This window comes from Heliangelus exortis, chromosome 20, assembly GCF_036169615.1.
Source record: "Heliangelus exortis chromosome 20, bHelExo1.hap1, whole genome shotgun sequence".
In the NCBI taxonomy this organism is placed as follows: domain Eukaryota; kingdom Metazoa; phylum Chordata; class Aves; order Apodiformes; family Trochilidae; genus Heliangelus; species Heliangelus exortis.
The window spans coordinates 2,510,392-2,527,368 of NC_092441.1; the positions used below are offsets into that span (position 1 = coordinate 2,510,392).

At 45.2% G+C, this 16,977-nt stretch overlaps 1 protein-coding gene across 2 annotated transcripts; it reads right to left on the bottom strand.

Annotated features, from left to right (window-relative positions):
* Nucleotides 1–1,286: 1,286 nt before the first annotated feature.
* On the bottom strand, nucleotides 1,287–15,250 carry PRKAR1A (protein kinase cAMP-dependent type I regulatory subunit alpha). 2 transcript variants are annotated; one of them, XM_071764487.1, is made up of 11 exons: nucleotides 15,150–15,250; nucleotides 12,798–12,976; nucleotides 9,307–9,474; nucleotides 8,588–8,679; nucleotides 8,424–8,485; nucleotides 7,842–7,888; nucleotides 7,118–7,276; nucleotides 6,495–6,555; nucleotides 6,136–6,257; nucleotides 5,494–5,575; nucleotides 1,287–3,821 (listed from the first exon to the last, which is right to left on the bottom strand). In XM_071764487.1, exons 2-11 carry the CDS (start codon nucleotides 12,972–12,974, stop codon nucleotides 3,649–3,651), a joined length of 1,143 nt encoding a protein of 380 aa, XP_071620588.1. In that variant the 5' UTR covers nucleotides 12,975–12,976; nucleotides 15,150–15,250; the 3' UTR covers nucleotides 1,287–3,648. The 2 variants fall into 2 exon arrangements, with proteins under 2 accessions (XP_071620588.1, XP_071620589.1); XM_071764488.1 differs by lacking the exon at nucleotides 15,150–15,250 and adding an exon at nucleotides 13,078–13,221.
* Nucleotides 15,251–16,977: the final 1,727 nt, after the last annotated feature.

Below are 16,977 nucleotides of genomic sequence, written 5' to 3' on the forward strand. Positions count from 1 at the left end.
GAAGAAGGGGAAAAAAGGAAGGAAGAAGGGGAAAAAAAGGAAGGAAGAAGGGGAAAAAAAGGAAGGAAGAAGGGGAAAAAAAGGAAGGAAGAAGGGGAAAAAAGGAAGGAAGGTGGGGAAAAAAGGAAGGAAGGTGGGGAAAAAAGGAAGGAAGGTGGGGAAAAAAAGGAAGGAAGAAGGGGAAAAAAAGGAAGGAAGAAGGGGAAAAAAAGGAAGGAAGAAGGGGAAAAAAGGAAGGAAGAAGGGGAAAAAAAGGAAGGAAGGTGGGGAAAAAAAGGAAGAAGGGGAAAAAAAAGGAAGAGGGGGGAAAAAATTAAGGAAGGGGGGAAAAAATTAAGGAAGGGGGGGAAAAAATTAAGGAAGGGGGGGAAAAAATTAAGGAAGGGGGGGAAAAAATTAAGGAAGGGGGGGAAAAAATTAAGGAAGGGGGGGAAAAAATTAAGGAAGGGGGGGAAAAAATTAAGGAAGGGGGGAAAAAATTAAGGAAGGGGGGGGAAAAAATTAAGGAAGGGGGGGGAAAAAATTAAGGAAGGGGGGGGAAAAATTAAGGAAGGGGGGGAAAAAATTAAGGAAGGGGGGGGGGGGGAAAGGAAGGAAGGGGAGAAAAAACCAGGAAACAAACCCCACAGATACTGGAATGGCAGGGACAGCTTGTGAGGTTGCCTTGTTATTTTTATTCTGCCTTCCATGGTAGCTTTTTGTGTATCTTCAGAGTTGGGTGACAGCTTTGTCAGAGCTGGGTGCAAAACCTCCAAAATCTGAGCTGCTTCAGGTCCCAACTTCCCAAACTTTTCCTCCTCCATAACATGAAAACCAAGTCCCCTCTTTGACTTCTCCCTGGCTGCCCACCAGAACTCACTCACAACTCACCATCACGTGTTCAAAAGTCTCCCTAAAGCAGCACAGACGGAGCAGAGAAATTTACACAACTTTAGGAGCTCAAATAAAAGGGAATTAACAGCCTGAACAAGAGATGGAAGCAGCAAGAGGTGCTGAGAGACTCAAGCAGGATGCAGGTACCTCCTCACTTCACAAACAGCCATGGGCACCCAGTGCCAGAACTCTGGAGAAGTTCCTGGGACCCAGGTACAGCCTGGCTTGTGCAGACCAAGTTCTGCTGCAGGTTCTGGAATGGAAGGTCCAGTTCTGTAAACCAGGACATGCACTCAATCCTCCAGAGTTAACACAAAGCTCACCCAGTAGTCTGCTGAGTTCCTCCCATCCTCTCTGAGAGCAAAGGAAAACACAAAATATATGGAGAGGGAAAAAAGAAGAGACTGATTGCATTTAAGAATTTATATCATTTTATTGCTTTACCTGCCATTAGGACAATCTATAACAAAAGGAATATAATATAATATATTAGCACATACAGTAAATCAGACTTATAGAGTCAGGTAACAATACAAAAATGGTCCTCTGGTTGACTATAGCTTTCTAGGGCAATAGATTTCATCAATTTGCTAAAGGTGGACTAGCAAAAAATTACTTCTAAAGCCCTGAATATTAGCTAAGGCAAAACTATGCCACTTGTGGTTTCAAACATATTTAAATTGCACACAAAGGTAAAGCTATAACTGTGATTAATATTTAACTCAGACTTAGCTGATTTCTCTTAAAATCCTGTAGGCAAAACTACAAAAGGGAGTAAACAGCAAGCTAAAAAGATGCAGTAGTGAAACTTGATTAGAAAGCCTTATATAAAAAAAATGTGCATTTTTTTTTTTGTGGAGCTTTAACTACTTTACACAGTTTTTGGTGCTTTTAAAGTAACACGAAGAACAAGTATGAAGAAAAAACCTGGATAGAGTCAAAACTTAAGAAAAGATTAAAAAAAAAAAAAGCCAAGAAGGTAGCATTTGCTTACACCTCTTAAGGACTCTGGCAGAAATCCTCTACTTAATATCTTCTGAATACAGAACTTGAACCACAAAAGTGTTTAAATCCCATTACTGGGATTTCAGGTTCAGAAATACCCTGAAACCTTTTGTAAAGGCTTGATACCCTCAGTATTATTTTGCATTAATTAGACTCTCATTAGCTACGTGCCTGGGAGAAAGGCTGAATTTGAATCCACATCACCTCAGAAAGAAAACAAAATCAGGGCTCCATCCTCAGTAGTTGCACAACAAATGCAAAACTGCTTGCTGTCACTCCCAGATACAAACCTACACTACTTTTATATAAATTACAGTTTAAAGGAAACCTTTAAAATTGCATTGCCTACCATTATTGAACTGTGGAATTCAGTACAAACTTTTGGGAAGTATTGGTGTGCACAGAATAATGGAACATAAAGCTGGTAAATACTGAAACACATTAAAGACTCTGCAACATACTGAACGTGGAAAAAATGAGTGAGCATGAAAAGATGGATCATGTAAATTCCAGAAGCAAGGAAAGAGGATGCACCTTTTGTATTTAAACTAGATCAACCATTTTAAAAAGAGTGAGTTGACTGATTTTAAAAAAGAAACAACAAAAACAACCCAAAATAACTGAGTGTTGCAGGAAAGTTGGAACTTTTCTGCCTTGCTTTCCTTACCAAAAGTAATGGCAACTATTTAGACCAGCCACCTCACCACCTGCTACTGATGCTGGCCATAAATACTCAGCATTTATTTTCCCTAGAAAAGGAAAGGTTCACCTGAAGTGATGATCATAATTTTAAAAAGTCAGCTGAGGATTACAAAGGGAGCAAGAGTCACAGGGGAAATAACTATTTCTGATTTCTGCACCCATCTAAATATTTGAACATTCCTATCAGCTGGACATCTGCACCATTCCTACACCAATCTAGGTGCTAGAGACCAAAGGTAGGCATTTACTGTAACATTTGGTTCTTGCCACTTTAACAGGAAGAGTTTTAAATGGCATCTCTATTGTGGAAGAAAGAACATGGAGAAAAAAAAAAAAAAAAAAAAATCAGTTGTGGCAAGTCAGCAAATTCAGTAACAACTTCAATAGTTCACCAGAACTCTGAACCTTGAAAGCTTTGATTTAGACTTGACAAAAACATAACTAAGCAATCTTAAACCAGCAGACACAGGAACAATTATGCTGCTAAATTCCAGCTGTGGCTTTCTTAGCAGCTGATGCCTCATGATTGAACCCAGGATTACAGTACCCAGAAACTTAAAGAAAGAAAACCCCAACCCTCAGGAAACTCAATTACAAGGAAATTTTGAGAAGAAATACAGCAGATGATGGCCACAGCCTTAAAATTTGTCCAACAACTGGAGAAATACCTTCCAAAAAAAAAAAAAAAAACCCAACCCAATTTCCTCCCCCATTACTGTCACCTCCCTCCTGCATGGCAATTAGCATGGTGCCAGGAGCTCTCTCCCTTGCTGTAGCAAGGCTGCATTGCCTCAGCTGGCCACTGCTGCACAGAGAGAAGCTGTAACAGCAAGCATCTCCAAAGAACATTTTTCTATTGATTTAATGGGACAGAGAGCACAGAACTAATATGCTCTAAATTAAAAAAAAAAAAAAAATCAGTGCCGTGATAAGCGACTTTTTTTTCCTTTTTTTCTTTTTTTTTTTAAACAGACAGGAAGCTGCAAATGCCAGTGGCAATGTGGCTCTGCACAAGGGTAATGAAGCAGTCTGCATTGGTGAAGCATGTTTGGGAGAGGGCAGGAGGTTTCAGACAGACAGTGATACAAAACTGTTGTACTGCTGAATGTTGCGCTTGAGAATATCCGAACAGGGGCCCAGGACGCGCTCGAAGCGGGGCCGGTCCAGCTTCACACACTTCAAGAGGCCACGAGCAACAACTGTGGCAGCACGAGGACGGTTCATCAGCAGAGCTATTTCACCTAAGGCAACATGAAAAGGGGAACAGTGTTAAAAAAAACAAAAAAAAAGGGTGCAAAATTGTCGAAGAAATCATCGGAAGGGCCGCGCCGGGACAGCGGTGGAGTCGCCATCCCTGGAGGTGTTTGGATCTGGTCTTTAAGGCCATGGTTTGGTTGGATTATTATGGTGTTGGTCAAAGGGTGATCTTGGAGGTGTCTTCCAAGCTAAATACTCTGTGAAATGACCCTGTTGTATTTCAAGCTGCTGCAGGAATGGAGAAGAAGTTAAGTCAGGTTTTAACACTGAGCGGAACAAGTATCTATGTGGTTCCATTAGAAGCAACTACAAATGCCACTTAAAGTTGGTTAAAATCTGTCTATAATCAAGTCCCTCTGAAGGCCTGAGGAAAGCTCAGCATTGGTTCTGTTTGAGAAAAGATCACATTTCAATTCACCATGTCATTTTCCTAGCCAACAAGTAGTTACCTGCTTCATGAGTGAGGTGTGCTGCAGTGCAATGCTGCTGTTTCTAGGGAAGTGAGGACCAGAAGATGATGGGATTGAAATAAAACAAATTAATGCTTAAGGCAGAAGCCTTTGACCCACAGCCAACCAGAATCAAGAATCTGACTTTGCCACGGGGGTGTGGAAGACCTTGAAGTCCCATTTCATGAGTTATGCATAAAGATGCCAAAAGCTTTGTTTCAAATCCCCATTACAATTGCTAAACAACATATTTGAAAATAAAATTTTCAGTAAGTCCCTCTTCCTATCAACAGCTACCCCAATATTCCTAGCATCATGCATGAAAGAAATCACAGCAGCTTTGTTTGTTTTTTAAGCAGTTGTGCTGGTTATCTCCACGTTCAGGACTGAGGAAAGAACTCAGTGCTCCTCAGAGAATAAATTTATCCACATTATCAGAAGGGACATTGAAAAGGAATGAGAAAAACTTTTCCTCTGTGCCCAATTATAACTGTTGAGCTCACTAGCCTCCAAAACACAGGGCTGGAAAAGAGTAAGTAGGTTCTAAGGCAGAGTTAAACCCCTGGGGGTCTGCAGCACCTGAACACAATGGTAGAGAAAACATTAAATTTAGGATTGGGAAACTCAAGGGAAATATTAGAAAATACTGCCAGCAAAGGTGGGCTTTTTCAAGCCAAAGAAACTGATGCACAATGTTAACTTTTAGCTTCAAAAGAAGGAGAAAAGACCCTGATCTGCACTTGGGTTTTCAGCTATACAATGAGCTATTATAAAGGCAAAACTAGGCTGGCCTCTGCACAGTGACAGCAGAGAGGGAGCCAAAAGGTGCAGAACAGGAAATTCTTGTCAGGCATAGAGAAAAAAATTCTTCACAACAAGGCTGGTTACACAGTGAAAGGAACTGCCCAGAGAGAGAGAGGTTGTGGGATCTCCAGCCACAAAGACACAGCCCTAAGCAAGATGCTACAATTTCACTGTTAGCTCTGCTCCAAGTTGAAGGGTCTGACCAAATCTCTACCAAAACCTGTTCTAAATTAAAATACCATGGAACAGTCACATTTCTGTCCCACACACACACATCCCAAGTGACTGACACTCACCTGACACTGAGGCAAACCACAAGACTCAGCCAAAACAGTTATTAAGCAAATCTATCCCATCACTACCACAGATAAAATGTAATCACAGTTGTCACTCCATAACTCACCAAAATAATCAGAAGGTGCCAGTCTGCCCACTTCAACAAATTCCTCATTTTCTGACCGACGCTGTAGCACTGCAGCTGTGCCCTTTAAACCAAAATTAAACAATTGGCATTTCCAGCATCACTTGAAACATTTAATTCCACAAAGGAATCGGCTACTTCGCAGAAACAATTGTTACCATGTCTCAGTCTTTAAAATACACTTCAGGGTCCTTGCATAGTTCACTAGACTGCTCTACAAAGACAGCTGGCCCTGTCTAAGCACAATGTCCTGGGTATTTATTTATCTGCAGCACTGATTTCTTCCTGGTTTTCCTCATAACACTAAGAATATTACTGTATCACTAATAAAATATGGACAAAAAACACAGATGAGGCAACAGTAACACCAGCAAGACCTGACTAGCTATCTAGAATAGGCCCCTGCTCTTCTGAAAAAGAGGAACTGATTTCAGCTAGAAACTTGTTATAAATGGTACAAGAAAAATAGGAAAAATGGCAAAACTACACACAAGCTTCTGCATGTCCAGCAGTATTGTATTTCCTTAGGAATCCCCTACATCCATACATTTCATTTTATTCTGTCTATTTAGATTCATGTTTAAAAAAAAAAATAATTTCTTGAGCTTTTCATTTTGAACTTACCTCCAAAATAATGAAGAACTCATCTCCTGGCTCTCCCTGGACCACAATCTTTTGTCCATCCTCAAACTGAACTGGTTCCAAGGCATCAGCCACCGTCAGGCGTTCCCACTTGTCCAGAGATTCTGCAGAGTTCACAGCTCATTAACTGATATTATTAACTGATGATCTTTTCAAGACACAAGCTATACTTCCTGCTCTGTCTTGTCAACCTATTTCTGGCTACATTTGTGCCCCCCGGATCAAGATTTGAATCAGAAGCTGTTTAGAATGATGCTGCCACAAGGATCTGTCACCACAATAATGCTGCACTACAAGATGGCAATGGATTCCACTTCAGTGGAAAAAATCTTCCCACTTACCCAATATAGATACTTTGCTAAGGAATTCCTCATACATCTTTCTCTTCCTCAAAGTACTCCCCTGAAAAGAAAACAAACAAACAAACAAAAAAAAACAACACAAAGGTTTTTGTTTATGTTTTACATGAGGCTTCAAGGAAAAACTTAAGAAAAACATGTTTAACCAGACATACTGCATCCCACCTCTCAGACCCCAAACCCCCAGGATTATGTGTTTGCAAATGTCATTATTTCAGTAATATTTCAGCAGCCTTCATGAAGTACTTAGCATTTATTGCAGCCTTAATGTTTGTTAAACGTATTCTTCGTGTTTAACCTCACCAAAATACACAAATATTAGATATATATCAAGCTAACCAGAAGGTATTACATATTTAGCCCTGGTTTACATGGCACTGCTATGATTTTGGTCACCAGTGAACCATTCCCCATGGCCTGAGAAACACGTGCTGAGTGATCAACTTCTGAAAACAAAAGCCAGCAGGATTTTGAACAAATAACCCCAGCAGAGAGAAGGTCAAATGATCAGGGTGAGTTGGATGAACAGCAAAACCAAAAGCAGAACTCCAGGCTAGCACACAGCTGAAGTCCAGAAGCCATATATCAGCTGGAAAAATACTTGCCATCAGGATCCTTCTGTAGCTGTCTCTGTCAATGCCCCACAACTTCACATTTGTCTTTGCCTTGACAGTGGCAGCACGGGGAGTTCCATAGATGAGGGCAAGTTCTCCAAAGCTTCCACCCTCCCCAACACTGGTTGCCCACTCGTTGTTGACATAAACCTGGAAGGCAGTTCAGGGTGGTAAGCCAAGGCCCACGGGCTCCTGGGAGCTGGCTGAAGGCAACCCAAAGCTCCTGCCCCTCCATATTTCCTTTATTGTAAAGGGAAATTCTCACTTCTGCACAGATTTGACCATTTCAAGGTTTTATCACCACTTCACAGCCAACCCCAGCCCCTTTCCCTGACAAAGGGACTCTCTGCTACATGACATGCAAACCTAGACTCCTGAGACCCTTTGGTAGGATGTAAAACCTCAACAAAAGCCTCTGGATTAGTTGGATGGGAAAATAAAAAGCTTGGTCATGCTCTGAGCCCATCCCACATCTCAGCCAGACTCTGCCCTGCACTTGTAAAGTGTTGGTGGCTGAATCATTCGTGTGGAAACTCAACACAACTCATTGTCTGTGCAGCCAGCTCTTAAAGAGGCTCCAAAACAAAATAAACTTCTATCAGTAAAATTGTAAGAAAAACTGCTAAAGGAAGGAGCTGTGCAAGAGAGCTACAGAGATCAGACTGTTCTGCTAGGGATGAACATGGCATTAATGAACTACAAAAAAAATACTCACATCCATTTCTCCTTGATCAACAACATAGAAGTTATCACCTTCGTCACCTAAAGAAGAAAAATTAAAAAATAAACACACATTAAGAAGAAATTAAAGCTTCAGAAGCACTCATGCTTCACAGAACTGGCATCTCTGCCAGCTTTCATCTTATTAGATTATAAGCTTGGCAGGGACACAACCTGCACAGCTTCCAGGGGGAAATGTCACATTTTGCTGATTTCCCAGCCAGCCCTGTGCAGGAGGACACCTGCTGGTGTGAGGGAGAGCAGCAGCGTTTCCAGGGTTACTGAAAATCCCTCCGGGATCCATAAACTGACAGGAGGAGCTCTACAGAGCCATCCAGAGCAACTACAATCTTTCCACAAGGAAATACACACAAGGAAACCACATCTCCCTGCAGCTGCTCCACTCTTCACTTAAGAGCTGTGCTTCAGGTAACTTAACAAGCAAGGGGCACTGCACCCAGACTGTGTTTTTACTTCAAAATACATAAATAAATATACAACTAAAAGAAGAAGAGCAGTAGGACAGAATCTGCTCACCATCTCCAACTTATTCATCAATGTAAACATTGTCACTTGCCTTGCTGTATGACAGTCTCTCCTGCAATGTATGTGACAGGGAACATTGCATCAAAGATGTCACTGAAAAAAAGGATATTAAAATTAGTTACCTGCTTGAACATCTGCCACCTGTGCAGGCATTCATGCATCTGAACCTCCAGCCCAACAAAGATTTATTCCTACCTTCTCTCATTATCATCAAGATGGGCAAACAGCACATTCTTCTCAATGGCTTTTGCTAAAGCAGCCATAGTCTTGTAATCTTTTGGAATAACCTAGGATACAATAGGAAAAAATAAATCATTCATTTATTTGAGAAAAAATTCTGCATTCATCAAGGTAAAAAAATTATTTAAATCACTGAGGGTTTGTTTTTTTTTCCAGTTCATTTCAAGCACTATAGACCTAAAACCAGAGTCAATGCTTGGAGCTGTTTCATGCAGAAGGCAAATGCAATCTTGTAATATTTTATGCAATAATAAAAGTATCATTCCATGCTAAGTTTGTAGGCTCTTTTGCAAGAGTCCAAGTCCCTGTTCCATTTGTGTTTTCCAATGAATAACAGCACATCTGCTCTGCCATTAGGCTAAAGGGAACTTTTTATGTTGCAAGTAACTGGAAACACTTTGTTTATATGTAATATATAAATATAGGTCCACCTAAGTATACATTACTTCAAAGGGAACAGGTTTAAGTTCTGTTTAGATGGTTTAATTGCATGACAGTTTATTCTACCCTCCAGTTAAACAGCTCCATACAGAGGTTTGCTTTTTACAGTTATCACAGGACTTAGGAGCCTACAGGAACTCAGTGTTACTTCAAACAGGGGGTGGGGAGGTGAGTTTAGATCAGCTCTTGGGACTGCAGATGCAATTTTTAGGAGCATTTAAAAGCTGGGGCACCTTTCTAACATAAGATGCAGCATCCTCTTCTGTGTAGACTTCTGCACTGATGGCCCCACGTCTTCTTCTGCCCTTCACCACGGGGTTCATGGGAGGAGGAGGAGAGATTTCATCCTCCCTGGAGTCTGAACGAGACCCAGACAACTTCAACAACTGTTTTGTTTCCTCCTGCACAGGAAGGAAGACAAGTTTGTGTCACATAATCCAGGAAAGAAAAAAAAATAAAAATAAAAGAAGTCAGTCTATGTCATATTCCAATTTGGGCTGCCCAGGCAAGGCAGCTTCCTGGCTACTGTTACTCTGACATTAAGGCAAACAGGAGGCTGCAGCAACCAAGATCAAAGGCTTCCAAAACAGATGGCAGATCTGCCTCTCATTCATGACATTCTCAGCACAATAGTGTTTCTTTTAATAAGTGACACTAAGGGTTTCATAAGTGGAGCTGATCCTCTTCTTCACCAGTGGAGACATCCTGCAAACCAACCCTGCAGCTCCCTCCCTCAGCAGCAAGGTGCTGAGGCTGCTTGGATTTGAAAGCCAGAGGAGCAATTCCTCAGAAATCCAGGTGACAGGAGAAGCTTCTGAAACAAGGTCAAGCCATGGGCCAACTCAGTACCCAAAAACCAAGTTACTTTAGGAGGAAGAACTAGGAACACTGCTCACAAAAGAGGGGGAGCCCACCCATGTTTTTTTCCGCTAAACACAAATTCATCAACTTTGCACAAATGTTCCACATTTTCCTTGTTTTCTTCAATTTCTTGTGCTGTGGTGCAGTGATATTGTAGCAGAGTAGTGTACTGACAACCAAATGTCATTAACCTAACACACAGAAATCTGATTCTTTACCACAAGATTCACCTGAATCAACTGAAATCTGATTAAGAAAAAAAAAAAAAAACAACCAAACAGCCAACCTTGGAGCCAGAGCATTTGCACCATAACTTTGCCAGCACAAAAAAAAAACCCCAGGAGTTTGGGGACATGCTTTAAAACAACAAGGAGTCATCTGTTCTCCAGGAGCTCCCAGAGCTGGGTTTGTCCCTGTGTCCTTGACCAAACCACGGCCTCTCCAGGTTTGGCTGCCACGCTCCGGAGGTGCACGGGGGCCACGTGTAACACCAGCACTTGGAGGAAGAGAGACATCAGATCACCAGGACACTGAGCTCACATCTGACACCTCTCAGCCAGCCAAAGAGCAAGCCCTGACCCAGAGAGTGACATTTCACTTCCTGCTCTCTGCCCATTGATAAAATAGTGCTGCGTTGCCAAATGGCAGGGGGTGAGGGGTGTTCCAAACTTTGTTTCTAACCTCTGGTTTTAGGGAGAGGAGGAAAAAACAGCTTGAGCTGCATGAGGCTTAAATCCCTCTCCACAAAGTGAACTGGGTTTAAAATCCCTCTCCACAAAGTGAACTGGGTCTAAACTCCCTCTCCACAAAGTGGGCAATGTCCCCAAGCACAGAAACATTTGGTTGGATACAGAACACTTAAGTCCATTAAAGAAAAACTTGATAATTTTTCTCTCAGTGAACACTGCTTTTTTTTTTTTTTCAGCATCAGATAAAATAAAAAATATTGAGATTGTGTGACTCTCAGAGACAGAAGCACTTCAGCAGCATTTAGCTAGGGAGCTGTGCACCAAAGCACTGCTCAATGAGGCAAAGGCTCACTAACCACTGCCTTAATTTTTAAAAAGTTTAATACTAAAGGATCTATTTATCACATCCAAGTGTTTATGCTCCTCTCCCAGCTAATGAAGCAATTCAAAGAGTTTTCAGTGTCTGTAACCACTAACTATGTATTTATTTCTCCTGAGACATAAGTAGTTATGAGTCCACTTAAATTATTACAAGTAAAAATGTTAAAGCTGTGAGATTTGTAACTATCAACTACAGAAGACCCCCACAATTTTTAGAATCATGTTTTACACTGTGCAGTCTGGCATCTGGTAGTTGTCATTACACCAGAAACAGCCTCAACTTCTCCTGGATAATTAGTATTTAATTTATACCAGCTCTCCACAAATTTAAAAAAAATAAATAAATACAAATACAAAAAACTCAGAAGCTAAAGAAGCAATGCTGAAAGTTCTGCCATACATCCTTCCTAACTACATTTTGCAAAAGGAACACCCAAGAAAATAGGAAAATATTCAGGGATGTGTTTGTGAGGGCAGGTGGTGGGGAAGAGGGACAGTAACTTGATGTCAATCCTGTTTCAGAGTTCCAGATTTTAATTTAGCAAAGTATGCACAGAACTTGATTACACCCAGCAGCTCAAACTTGCCCTTGGTCCAGAGCACAGCCACCCCCAATATTCAGGATTCATCTGGCAGGCTGTGATAATGAGCTCTACATGACATTTCCATAGCTCAAACTCCATCACCCAGCCAAGCAGAGCAGTGCAGAAGCTTTTAGCTGTCCCCTGGTCAGGTATTCTCTGTGATGTACTCAAAACAAAAACTAAAAAGCCAAATAAATTACAGAGTTATTGTTCCTTCAATAAGCAAAATGTTCCTCAAATACACTGTGAGTTTTAGGAGGTGAGTTTGCAGCATTTGGTCATTTTCTAGCAGCTCCCTTGAACACTTCCACTACAAGTCAGTTCCCACTGTGCAGATTTAGGATCTCTCATGTTCATTTCTTTCTTCTTCACATCAGCCACCAGTGACACGTGAAAACTCAAGGAAAAAAAAATATATTCCTGCTACACACAAGTACTGAAAGCAGCACCTGCAAACAACTGCTGCACAAGGTCACAGCCACATTATTTACTGAAGGTGTATTCTGAACCCAGCTGGTGGATCCAACCTCTCCTCTGCATTAGCTTTCAAAACCTCCCATTTTCTTTCCCTGTGAGCTCAGATTATACAAAATGAACACTTCAGAAGAATGTGAAGCCACCATTTCAGCACGAGCAGTGAGATGAGAAAATGCTTTCCACTCCCCAGATCCCAGAATGCTTCCAACAACAAAACCACCCCCAAACTTGAGGAACAACAAAGCAAAACACCAGCCCCAAACTCCCCAGAGAAGGGAAGAGCAGGGCTGCTCTCCTACAGAGCTGGATTGAAAATTCTTCCCTCTGACTCCAGCCAGACCTGGATAACAACCAGTGACCTCCTGCTGCTCTGCTGAACCCAAGTTACTGTACACAAGAAACCAAACTCCATAAAACTGCTGCCTGCCCAAGGTCAAACCAGATGATCATCATCTCACTACAGCCACATGCAAGCTCTTGAGCAGCTCCTCTGAGCAAGCTCCAGATCAGGATTACACCTGCACCCAGCTGGGGAAACCTCCTCATCAGCTTACACTGTGCCCTAAGTGCCCTGTGCTGGCAGAGGATTAGCTGGAAAACAGGAATTTTTTTTCCCCAAAAGCACCATTTCAAACGGCCAATGCAAAGAGTGGCCCGAGCTGAAGCTCAGCCTCTAAATCCCAAAGAAGTGACATAAATTCAGGTTTTTCCCCCCTCCCACTGTGTTTTTACCTTCTCCAGTCTCTCAAAGTATTCCCTGAGGAATCCCATGGGTCTTTCAGGCCTCACTGTGCACAGCTGTACAATGCAATCCTTCAGCAGCTGCTGGATGTTGTGTTTTTGGACATAAAGTTCACATTCCCGAAGGCTCCTCTCCTCCTCACTGCTGCTGCTGCTTGAAGCTGCCATTGCTGGAAAAAAAGAGAAAAAGAAAATTAAATAACCAGGGGAAATGCTGCTCTTTCATCCAGTCAAACACATTAGGCTGCATAAAAGTACAGCATAAAACTACCTGCAAGTAACCAAGCTGCACACTGAAAAAAAAAAAAAAAAAAGCTATCAACTTCTTCAGCACCAGGGAATAGAGAGAGAAAAAAAAAAATAAATCTGAGTGTTCTATAGGCAGAGGTGCAAATAAAAGTGTTTGGTTGAGCTGGAAAAGCTTCCCCAAGCCCTGTGAGCAGTCAAAGTGAGAGCAGCTTCCACCTCAACTTTCTCCTGATTAAAATGAGTGCTTCACAGGACTGGAAGTTCCCAGAGCTGTCATGTGGGTGATGAGCAAGGGAGGGAGCTGGGAATCTGAGAGGGCAGTTTTAGAATTATTAGGAAGTGAAACGTGTCCAGGTGGAAGCCAAAGGCAGCTTGCCAAATGCCAAGGCAGAATCCACCAAGAGAACTCAGAGAATTAGGAATGCTGCTCCTCAAAAGCTGTTCCCTAGTTTAAATTAGGTCCATACTCCCTAAATATCCCCATGGATACACTGCAACCTCCAAACTTGTCAATCACCAAGAGGTTAACCAGCTCTGCTACAAAGCCAGGGGTTCAAAAAACTTGGGAGAACCAGTGCCAGCTTTCAAATCCTTTTAAAAATGCTCTTGGTGCAGGTTTTTCCTCCTTTTCAGGTTGTGGAGCCCTTTAAAAATCCCCCTTTACATATCCATACACACAGAAACTTTTCACACAAGTTTTTATTTTTTATTTACACCCCGACAGCTAAAGAAAGAGCAAAGCATTTCTCAGGGGATTTCTGAGGAAACACAAAGCCAGTTACCTGCTCCAGGGGGGGGTGACAACAGCTCCTGAACGTGCAGGGAGAGATGGTGATCCCAGGATCAGCTTTTGGGAAGGAAAAGATGGGTTGAGCCACAAATAATTCTGAGCAGTGAGAGGGCAGTGTCATACCCTCTTTTTTCATCCTATTAATGAGGAATTACTAAGGCAGCAGGCTGAGAAACAGAGGTCCCAGAGGCAACTGGAAAAAAAAAAAACCCTTGGAATTATGCTGCTGGAGATTAGAGGGGGATGAGAGTTAAAATGAAATGGCCAACACTTCAAACAGGTCCCATTCCTGTCACAGTTAATCCCTGGTTAACTGTGCCCAACCAGATGTATTCTGTGTTCCATGAAGCCCAAGAAGGGGCAGGGAAAGCACCTTCAGGTTCTCCAGTTACTCCTTTTGTTTTGACAGCTCCTCCAGTGAAGGTCAGGCCCAATTAACAGCCCCAAAGGAGCTCAAGGGGCTCCCTGACAGCTTCCAAATTGGAAAATCTCTGGAAAAAAAAAGCACAGCAGGATGGGCAGGAGGCTCAGGAGAGCACTGCAGGAAGCAGGAAAAAAAGAAACAATTTTTTTTTTTTTTTTTTAAATCATGAAAAATCCGGCATTTTTAGAAGATGGTTTGGGGAGGGGGTTTTTTGTGGGGTGGTTTTTTTTCTGCACATGGCAAACCCTGTGCTCAGCGAACCGACCGGGCCCGTCCCACCCGCCCTGGGGCTGCCCGGCCCGGCCCAGCCCAGCCCGCCCCTCACCGCAGGGCCGGGGCTCCCCGGAGGCGGCTCCCACAGAGCCCAGCGGTGAAAATACCGGAAAATACCGGGGGGGACACGAACCGGGACCGGGGAGGTGCGGGGGGACAAAACCGGGGCCGGGAGCGGGAAGGACACGAACCGGGACCGGAGATGGGAAGGATACGAACCGAGACCGGGGAGGGGGGGGACAAAACCGGGGCCGGGAGCCACGAACCAGGACCGGGGGAGAGGCGAGGGGGGACACGAACCGGGGCCGGGACACGAACCGGGGCCGGGACACGAACCGGGGCCGAGCCCTCTGCCTGGAGGCAACGCCCGCCAACCCCGCGCAGCTCGGTCTCTCCCCCTTGGAGCTCAGGGCCTCCGGCTGAGGCAGCAACGGGGACGCTTCGCTTCCCCCCCCACCCCCGAACAGGCCCGGGAGCTGCGGGCGGCGGCACCGGGGCCGCTCCCTTCACCGGGGCAAGGCCGCAGGCCTCCGGCTCCGCGCCCGTCCCTCCCGGCCGCCCCATCCCCGTCTCCGCACCCCTCCGGATGTGTCCCCCCGGCCCTCACCTGACGCGGGAGGCTCCGCGGGGCCCTCACCGCCCCCCGCCCGTCCCGGTTCGGCCGCGGCCTCGGCGACAGCAGCGGCGGCGGCTCCCACCGGAAACCAAGGGGCGCAGCCAATCAGCGCCCGCCGTGACGTCAATGCGCCTCGCTCTCACCCGGCCCCGTCGCCGCGGTAACCTTAAAGGGGCAACGCCAGGAGCCGGGGTTCCAATGGGCACAGCGCGGCTTGAAGAGGGGGGCTCTGAGCGTTGCCCCTTTACTAGGAGAGGGGGTGGATCGGGGGAGAAAGCTGCCGCGGCGCTATGGGCAGCGGGACGAACCGAGCCGAGCAGCGCCGGGTCGGGTCGGGTCGGGTGGGGCCGGTCCGGTCCGGTCCGGTCTGGGTCGGGTTGGGTTGGGTTGGGTCGGGCGGGGCCGGATCGGATCGGATTGGGTTGGGTTGGGTTGGGTCCAGTCGGGTCCAGTCGGATCCGGTCGGATCCGGTCCGGTCCGGTTCGGTCGAACCCACCCCTCCCTGCAGGCGCTGTCCGGCGCTGGGGTCTGCATCCCTGGGAGGGAAGGGAGGTGTTGGAATGGATCCAGAGGAGGGCACGGGAATGATGAGAGCTCCGGAACAGCTCTGCTGGGAATGGGAATGGGATAGGGACAGGGACAGGGACGGGGATAGGGATGGGGATGGGGATGGGGATGGGGATGGGGATAGGGATAGGGATAGGGATAGGGATAGGGATAGGGATAGGGATAGGGATAGGGATAGGGATAGGGATAGGGATAGGGATAGGGATAGGGATAGAAATGGAAATGGGGATGGGGATAGGGATGGGGACAGGGATAGGGACAGGGATAGGGACAGGGATGGAAATGGAAATGGGGATGGGGATAGGGATGGGGATAGGGACAGGGATAGGGATAGGGACAGGGACAGGGATGGAAATGGAAATGGGGATGGGGATAGGGACAGGGATAGGGATAGGGACAGGGACAGGGATAGGGATGGAAATGGAAATGGGGATGGGGATAGGGATGGGGATAGGGACAGGGATAGGGATAGGGATAGGGATAGGGACAGGGATAGGGATGGGGATAGGGATAGGGACAGGGACAGGGACAGGGATGGAAATGGAAATGGGGATGGGGATAGGGATGGGGATAGGGATAGGGATAGGGACAGGGACAGGGACAGGGATGGAAATGGAAATGGGGATGGGGATAGGGATGGGGATAGGGACAGGGATAGGGATAGGGATAGGGACAGGGATAGGGATGGAAATGGAAATGGGGATGGGGATAGGGATGGGGATAGGGACAGGGATAGGGATAGGGATAGGGATAGGGATAGGGACAGGGATAGGGATGGGGATAGGGATAGGGATAGGGACAGGGACAGGGACAGGGACAGGGATGGAAATGGAAATGGGGATGGGGATAGGGATGGGGATAGGGACAGGGATAGGGATGGAAATGGAAATGGGGATGGGGATAGGGATGGGGACAGGGATGGGGACAGGGATAGGGACAGGGATAGGGACAGGGATAGGGATAGGGATAGGGATAGGGACAGGGACAGGGATAGGGATAGAAATGGCGATGGGGTTGGGGATGGGAAAGGGGTTGAGGGTGGAAATGGATGGGGATGGGGTTGGGGTTGCTCATCCTAGAGGACAGAAGGCTCCAGGGACATGCCCGCTAGACATTTTTTTTTTTTTTCTTGTTTAAAAAAAAAATTCCCTTTTTGCAAGCTGCCTGCTACTGTCACACCACGCTCCGTGTTTGGACCAGTCCCACCGGTGTTGTTTTGGGATAGATCCCATCTGGAACAAAGATCAGATC

Coding starts and splice junctions, on each gene's coding strand:
- PRKAR1A (XM_071764487.1), bottom strand. CDS start 12,974: ATGGCAGCTTCAAGCAGCAGCAGCAGTGAGGAGGAGAGGAGCCTTCGG. Junction 7,277..7,841: donor TTGATCAAGGAGAAATGGAT/GTGAGTATTTTT, acceptor ACTGCCTTCCAG/GTTTATGTCAACAACGAGTG. Junction 3,822..5,493: donor GGCACCTTCTGATTATTTTG/GTGAGTTATGGA, acceptor ATGTTGCCTTAG/GTGAAATAGCTCTGCTGATG.